This window comes from Corylus avellana, chromosome 7, assembly GCF_965113065.1.
Source record: "Corylus avellana chromosome 7, dhCorAvel1.hap1.2, whole genome shotgun sequence".
Taxonomy (NCBI): domain Eukaryota; kingdom Viridiplantae; phylum Streptophyta; class Magnoliopsida; order Fagales; family Betulaceae; genus Corylus; species Corylus avellana.
Window position 1 is genome coordinate 26819834 of NC_142496.1, and position 8797 is coordinate 26828630.

At 35.5% G+C, this 8797-nt stretch overlaps 1 protein-coding gene across 1 annotated transcript; it reads right to left on the reverse strand.

The window, feature by feature from the left end:
- Positions 1–5084: 5084 nt before the first annotated feature.
- On the reverse strand, positions 5085–8342 carry LOC132185921 (cytochrome P450 CYP82D47). The gene is made up of 3 exons (XM_059599737.2): positions 7309–8342; positions 5654–6293; positions 5085–5383 (listed from the first exon to the last, which is right to left on the reverse strand). The coding sequence occupies exons 1-2, from the start codon at positions 8248–8250 to the stop codon at positions 5673–5675; spliced, it is 1563 nt and encodes a 520-aa protein (XP_059455720.2). The 5' UTR covers positions 8251–8342; the 3' UTR covers positions 5085–5383; positions 5654–5672.
- Positions 8343–8797: the final 455 nt, after the last annotated feature.

An 8797-nucleotide genomic window follows, 5' to 3' on the forward strand; every position in this document is an offset into this window, starting at 1 on the left:
TTAGTATATCTCTCCGTAACAATGAAAACGAGATAATGATGTTCTAGATATTAAAAAGATAACTGCAGAAAACTGGACCATGCATTGAGCTAGTTGCATGGTAATGAGCCCAAGCTTTATGAAAAATTTAGGAAATTTGTGGGCGAATTTTTGTAATTTTTTTAAATTTTGTTATTAAAGTTGAAAAAGACAACCAATTATGAAGAGACAGTTGAGAATGCTATAAAAAGATTGACAATAGTGAGTTGGTGACAGATTATAATGACAGACAAAAAGTATAGGACGCACTCATTGTTGGTGGTCCCCATCCTACCGAGTAATTTAAGTAACTTACCCGTGATTTTAATAGTCTTACTATTTTTAGTAAGAAATCATGCCACCTAAAATTACTTTATTCTATTATGAAATATTAGTTTAATTGATTGAAAATTATATTTCATAAAACGAAAGTTATTAGTTCGAATCTGTTATTCTTCCTCTTGTGTGAACATGTTAAAAAAAAATAAAAAATTACTCCATTCTACCCCCTAAGTCCATTTACTTTTGGGGTTGTTTACCGATGAACTTTCTTTGTTTAGTAACAAGATTTAATTGATATAAAAAAAAATAAGAAATAAGAAATAAAAATATTTTATATAAAAAATAAAATATTTTGTTTTGTATTTGTTAGAATATATGAAAAATATATTATATTTTCCATATATTCCATAATTATGCTGATATTGAAATATTCTTTATTTATGGGTTGATTGTAATCATATATTGGGATTGTAATCAAATCAAGGGGATTTGATTACCAAACTTATATTTAGACATTACCCTATAAATATGGACCTTTGTATTGTAGACAAAAAAAAAAATTAATGAGCACAATGTAGCCTTTAGGAGTATTCCGAGTGGTGGACGTAGGTGTCTAACACCGAACCACCCGTAAGTTCTTTGTGTTTATTTTCTATATTGCTTTCGCTTTTATTCCCCCATAATCATTATTTCAACGGTATTAATTTTTTATTTAAATAATAAAAAATAATAATTGATGGAATGCAAAAAATAAAAATGTCTCTTTCTCATGCCAACAATCGGGAAATGTCAAGGAAGGAGTAAATCTATTGATGCAACTAGAGGCTCTAACCTCTCTCTAGAAATTTTTATCAACCTACGTTTTTTTTCTTCCATCTCCCTGGTGAGAGCAGCCGCCTCCTTAGTGAGGTTTTTCCGGGGAGGAGATATGGGGCTACTTGAATTTTACAAACAAATTTAGTAGCCAAAGAAAGGGAGGTTGTAGATCTCGCATTCTAAGTTATATGGGGTATGTTGGCGCTGTAATCTTCTCTTTCAAGTTGTCTGAATTTATATGAAATTTGAACCGTCTGATAACAAAAAATTATCATCCAATATGGTCATAAAATAGCTAACCAACACTTAAATATGGCTCTACCTAAATTTTTATGGTTTGTCCCAACATTCTCCACTTGTTGGATTGGTACTGAGCTGTTTTAAATAAAACAGTTAAGAAAACAAAATTAAGAACTTGACATTCTCCAATCGGAGTGTCAGACTTCAGAGTAATTTTAGAAATTTCTCTAAGAATAATGTGACTATTAAAATTATCATTTAATCAAAATTTAATAATGATCAATCACAAGCTTAATAATAAATTTAATAACTACATCATTTTTGAAGGAGCTTTAGAGAAACATAAAAAAGACCTGTAGCATTACTCCAGACTTCACCTTATAATTATTCAATAAAAATATTTAACCAAGTTTTTTTTCATAAACAATTCACAGGCTTGGAGAAGGTGAGAGGGGGAAATAAAATTAATAATAGACTTGGTATACAGACAATGACACATTATTTAAAAATTAACTTTTTTAAAAAAAATTTAGGAGAAAAAACACTCCCGGTGAAATTTTGAATAATTAAAAGATAAAACATAGATGGTTTTAATTAGGAGAATAACTATGATCTTCACATAAATCAAGTCCTTCCTTAAGAAAATCAAATGGTAGCAAAACACTGGATCACTGCCAAATCTACGTCCTATTATCTCCCACCTTTGTTCAGTCAACGTCAGCACCGATCAGGCCAGGCACCACCTAGGACCGCCGCCGCCTAGGCCGAACACCGCCGCAGGTTCCGCCGCTGCTCCTCCACCCAGGCTGAACCCCACAGCTACCACCATCGTGTTCGCACAGGAAGACTGAGAAAATCCCTTTTTCCCCATTTTCAGATCTCCTGGTGTGTGTATGTGAGAGAGAGAGAGAGAGAGAGAGAGATAGAGAGGAGGAGGAGGAAGCAATACCTGAGTCGTTTCTCATAGATGCTAGAAGATCATCAATTGATGAGCGAGTGGGTCATGGCCTTGAACGGCCTGGCATCACCCCTGCCATGGGTGTTAGAAATGGGTCTTGGGCCTAACTCAACCCAAAAGCTAGCTCAAGAGTTGAGGTTTCCCCTCACCTTATAAATGGACAATCTCCTTAATACCCAGGCAATGTGGGACTTTCAACACGCCCCCTCACGTGTGGCGGGAGGACATCCAAGCCAACACGTGCAACAATGGGTGACGGTGGGCCACAGCCAATTGGGCTAGGCTCTGATACCATGTTAGAAATGGGTCTTGGGCCTAACTCAACCCAAAAGCTAGCTCAAGAGTTGAGGTTTCCTCTCACCTTATAAATGGACAATCTCCTTAATACCCAGGCAATGTGGGACTTTCAACAATGGGGGTATTTGTGATGTGTTCCAAACTGTTGCTTGGATGGGTAGATATATATGGGCCCGATGGTGTAGGGAGGAGTGGAGGAGAACTGTGTTGCAATTTGAAGGGTTGAAGATGAAGAGATTTGGGATTTAGAGTTTGTTTAGAGAAGAGTGCAAATAGGGAAAGGGGATTTTCTCAAAGAAGCTCTCCGCGTGGGCGGTGGCGTTCGACCTGAGCGGCGGCAGTCCAGGGGCGGAATCTAGCCTGAGTGGCGGTAGTTCTGGCCGGCAGCTGGTCTGGGCGCTGATTTCTCTATCACGTCACCTGAGGAGAGTAGATTTGGCGGTGCATATTATTTTCTTGTTTCAGGCGATGTGTCACCTTGTCGTTGGAAGGTACAAAAGGCTCGATTTGTTACTTATAAAGTTATTCCCTTTAACGTAAAAAGAAGAAGAAATAATGGCAGGTACCGAATACTAATAAGGATTTTTTTTTTTTCACATGACTAATGGAATGGCTTTTAAATTAATGACTTCTATTTCATGAAACATGATTCACTGTTGATGAAACTAATTTTATGGACAATAAAAAATTAAGGCACATGATTAAAACAAAAAAATTCATTCGCCATATCCCATATGACAGCACAAGTGTTATGCTGTCAAGGGATATTAAATAAGAAGAATGATACAGCCCCAACTTAAAGTTAATTTTTGGTTAACCTTTTTTCTCATTTTTTAATTCAAAAAATTAAAAAAAAATTTGAAGCAATAATTTTTATTTTGGTTATACTTTTATTTGGTATTTAAAAAAAAAAAATTGTATTTTTCTTCGTAATAATAACCATTTTTTTATTTTGTTATTTTTTAAATTAAAAAATAATGAAAAAGTTTCTAAGCAAAATGTAGTTTTTATTTTTTTAAAAATACCAAAATAAAGAATAACCAAAATAAAAATTATTACTTCAACAACTTTTTTTATTTTTTTTTTATTTTTTAAATTAAAAATAAGGCAAAAGTCCGCCTAAAGCGAAGCAAAATAGTTATGCTTTTAATATTTTTCATTTGTCTCTAAAAGATAGCTCAATCGGCTGGAGATCACGCCTTATAAAGTGGAGGTCACTAGTTCGAATCCTCCTTCCTTTCTTGTGCGTACATGTCAAAATATATATATATATATATATATATATATATATATATAGGGCTGTTAAGTGAGCGAAGCGTCTCGCGAGCAAGCTCGGGCTCGGCTCGCATAAGCTCGGCTCGTGCTCGACTCGAATATTAAATGAAGCACTTCATGAACACAAATCCTAGCTCGAATATTAAACGAAGCAAGCTCGGCTCGACTCGGCTAAGCTCGTGAACAGCTCGTATAAGCTCGAGTGTGTATATATATATATAAACTAAGTAAACATAATTAATTATAAATCTCATAATTATTAAAACCTTAAAATTGCATTTATATTTAAGCGTTAGAGAATGAAAAATTCTAGACCTTTCGTGATCAAAGAGAGAGAGCAATCATTAAAAAGACCTTGATTCAATTAGAGCATATCCAAACGTAAGGAAGAAGAATCAAGCAGAAACTATTGAGGAAGATTGCGAAAGGCATAAACTATTGAAGAATCAAACAGACCCAAACACTATCACTACTTGTCTGGTGAGTGAGAGTGAGAGAGTGGGAAATGTGAGTTTAAGTGGAAGATCCGTTGTGATTGGTGAGGCAGATTGAGAGAGAAACATTAAAAAAATATTTTTTTTGTAGGGGGTATTGTCCCAATGCAGTTTGAATGCAACATGTTAACTTGTCCCACATTTTTAAGAAAACATCAGTCTCCAAGTTTGTTTATCTATAAAAGCATGCATATCCTCTCTTTGAAACCAAATGCCTTGCTGTATTGACTCAGGCTCCATACTCGACTAGTCAGGCTAAGCAAATGCTTATATGCAAACTAATTTCTTAAGCCGTTTAAGAGTACTTGAAGTTAAAAAAAAAATTTAAAAACAAAAACATTAAATATAAGAGCCAGCTCGCGAGCTGGCTCGGCTCGACTTATTATTAGCTCGAGCTCGATTTTTTTGGCTCGCCCTTAAGCTCGACTCGAGCTCGAACTCGAGTAAAATTTAAATGAGCCAAGCTTGAACAAGGAAAGCTCGCTCAAGCTCGGCTCGTTTACACCCCTGTATATATATATATTTCATTATGTAAACTGGCCACCTGGCCATTTAAAAAAAAAAAAAAAAAGAAAAGAAGGGATAGCAGGCCTTGGGCAAGAACAAAATGCAAACAATATATATATATTTCATTAGGTAAACTGGCCACCTGGCCATTAAAAAAAAAAAAACAAAGAAGGGATAGCAGGCCTTGGGCAAGAACAAAATGCAAACAAATTCACATATTCAAAAACAGAAAAGTACAAAATCGAAAATACAAAGGCTAGAAAAAAAATAATATATTTTGATAAAGATGTGGTACGTTGCTCGAGGCACTCTGGACCTTCCAAACGGCGGAATAGTTGAAATATTGATAATTGATAATATTATTCATCAACCCACCGTGATAAGAATAGAGTAGATGAATTACAATGGGTTTGGTATTATAGATATTGATAAAAGCTACTACTACTAAACTGCAGAGGAGATATCCTCGTATTCCAGGAGTTCACTTATTGCATGCCTACAAAATGTAAAAAGAAAAACATAAGGGAAAAATCCTTGCACACGCTAATTATGAAAGAATAATGTTATTTAGTAGATTGTTATATGACTGTTATATAACTTAATAATATAGAAGTAAAATCAACCATAAGATTAGTACTTGTAAAAAAAAAAAAAATTAAAGGCTAATTTTTACTGCAATATTATCTTAGTTGTATGACAGTTGTACAATAATGTACTCAATAACATTACTCATAGTATGAAAAAGTGTAGTTCGCATTTTAGTTACCACATATCTAATCAAACCATCAATATACTTGCGTAGGAAGGCGTGGAGTGAGTTGGACTTCAACCGGTGTAGTTTTCTGATTGTTAATTCCAATTTTCTCAGTCATATCCACAGGCTCGTCTAACGGGGTTGCAATTTCAAAAGCGTGCAACAAGGTGGCAAGTGTGAGATGCATAACTTGCAATGCAAATGAGATTCCCGGGCACACCCTTCTACCGGAGCCAAATGGTATAAATTTGAAATGGTTGCCCCTGACGTCAACATCCTTATCGGCTGTAAGGAATCTTTCTGGCTGAAATTCATTTGGATTAGACCACACATTTGGGTCTCGATGGATCTTTGAAATATTAACAAGGAGTCGTGTTCCTGCTGGAACATGGTAGCCAGCCAAAGTGCAATCTTCCATGGACTCGTGCGGGGGAGAGAGCGATGCAGCAGGGTGTAAACGCATTGTTTCTTTGATGATAGCTTGGAGATAGACTAGGTTTTTAATGTCTGATTCCTTTACTTGCCTATCCTTGCCAACTTGCACATCTAACTCTTGTTGTGCTTTCTTTAAGGCTTTTCGGTTGTTAAGAAGTAGAGAGATAGCCCATGTCAACGTTGTTGCTGTTGTATCTGCACCCGCTACGACAAGGGACTGCAAAAACACCAATGTTAAAATATTAGATGGTTGGTTAAGAAGCTTTGAGGTCACTCATGTTTCAAAAGCACCAATTATGAACTAATACATCAGTTTACAAATTAACTTTGTAGTAAATCTATTATTGACACTCATTTATAACATTTATTTTATATTGGCTAACATAGTATTTTAAGGTATTCACATGAAAAGTCATTTAAGATACGGAATGTCAGTTGTTATAGAATGGGTGTGGAGACTAATAGCATTACTCTTTGCTTAAGCTAACACTTTTCTCAGTGTTAGGATAATTCTTAGGGAAAAATTTCACATAACCACCTCAAATTTTCATGCGATTTGACATGATTTATCAAAGTTAAAAAACTTTCAATTTCACCCCTAAAACTTCTAATTTGATGCAATCTCTCCCATCGGGTGTTGAAATAAATAGTAAAAAGGATAAAATAACCTTTATACTCCTAAATTTTTTATAAAATTTCAAATTTACCTTTAATGTATCAAAAAGTAGTCTATTTAGAAAACAAAAGTTGAAGGGTATTTTGGTATTTTTCATAGTGTTCGTTATGATTTAAGGCTAAATCCTAATGGAATGGGTAGATTATATTAAATTAAAAGTTTAAGAGGTGAAATTGAGAGTTTTTGACTTTTAGAAAAATATTCTCAAAAAGCGTAAAAGTTAAAAGATATTTTATGAAGTTTCTCCTTATTATTATTTTGGTTGTTATTGTTCTCATCATGACTAGATCAAAATGGTTATCAAACAACCAAAAACTCTAGATGCCTATGCCTATGCCTTTTTTATTCCGAACAATAGATCGAGAGGAAGAGAGAGAGGAAAGCAATGAGCAAAATGAAAGAAAATAGTACAAATTAAGGAGATCCAGATGCATGCCTATGCCTATTTGATAGTAGTTGATGGATGACAATATATCTCTCTGGTTAACAAAATAATCAAGGTAAAACAAATGGGGCATATGGTAGTAATTAACCAAAGAATATATCAAGAGCTTACCAGGCATGTAGCTTTAGTAATTGTATCAGCGTCATAATTGGAGATCTTTTCTTCGTTGGCAACAACGGACAACATCACATCCATAAAGTCTTTGTCTCCCTTTGCCTCACCGGAAACTTTCCTTTGCTTATGCTCTTCCAACCAACCTTCAAGCACATGATCAAATTCTTTTGCAGTTTTCTTCATCGTCTTCTCGTACCCTCCAAAGTCCAACCACCTTAAGTAAGGAAGCACATCTGCTACCACAACTGTACCACTCAACTCAAAGACATCTTTTAATGTCTGCCGGCACTGATCGTCACCAACATTCTCTTCCTCGTCTTCAGCCCCATAAAATCGCTTCCCCACAACCATCTTAAATACAATATTTAGGGCTAAGGACCCAAACCATCTCTGCATATCTACCAACATATTGTTGTTCTTCACCCAGAGTTCATACATCTCTTTTATGGATCTATTTACCTCATGCTCTCTGATGTGTTTGAGCATCGCAAGGCGGTGATTTGAGAGGACCTCCACCGTGGCTATTTTACGCACTTGACGCCAATAAGGACCGTAAGGGCTAAGCACAAACAAGGCATAGTTGTAGCCCATGAGTTCTGAAGCTATAGCCTTTGGACGGTTGGCAAAGACTTTGTCATGAGTGGTGAAGCACTCTTTAGCTACCTCCCAATTGCTCACTATCAGAGCAGGATGTACACCCAGCCGGATAGTGAAGAGTGATCCATACTTATCGGCCATCTTACCCAATGTAATATGGGCTGGTTTTGGTCCTCGTAATAGGTGGAGGTGGCCAATCAACGGCCAAGCGCCACCAGCTTCTGGTGGAAGTGCTGTTTTACGGGTTTTTCTTAGTATCCATAATAGAAAGAAGAGGAAAAGAAAAAAGCCGAGGATAGTGGCCATGAAAGTTGCAGAGGATGCGTGCTGAGGAAAGAACATACTACTTCTGTAAGTATAGAAGTTTTGGGAGAAGAGGTATTGTTCTGTAAATAATTTGCTCGCAATCCCAGCTATATATAGATATATTCAGAATAGGAGAATGCTTTTTTGCATTCTACCAACCATCTCCTCTCTTTATTTATTTATTTATTATTATTATTATTTTTTTGAAAAAGTCAAAATGATGAAGTGAAGATGGTGTGGTGGGGGAGAATGGGAGATGGCCGGTGGGTAGAAAGTAGAATGAAGTGAAGCATTCCTCTTCAGGATAATATCTTCCCTTATAGCCTTTTCTCTCATTTAATTTTTTTTTTTTTTAAAAAAAAAGCATTCAGGCTAACACTTGAATAATGATAATATACGGAAAAATCGCAACTGTGAGGTCATCCACGACGGCAGACATTGGACAATACTGACAGACGAAAAGTCAGAAAACACATTGATCGTTCCTGTTTGGATTTTAGGGGCCGCGTATAATCCACAGATTTATATATATATATATATATATATATATATATATCAGATTTTTTTTTTTTTTTTTTTTTTC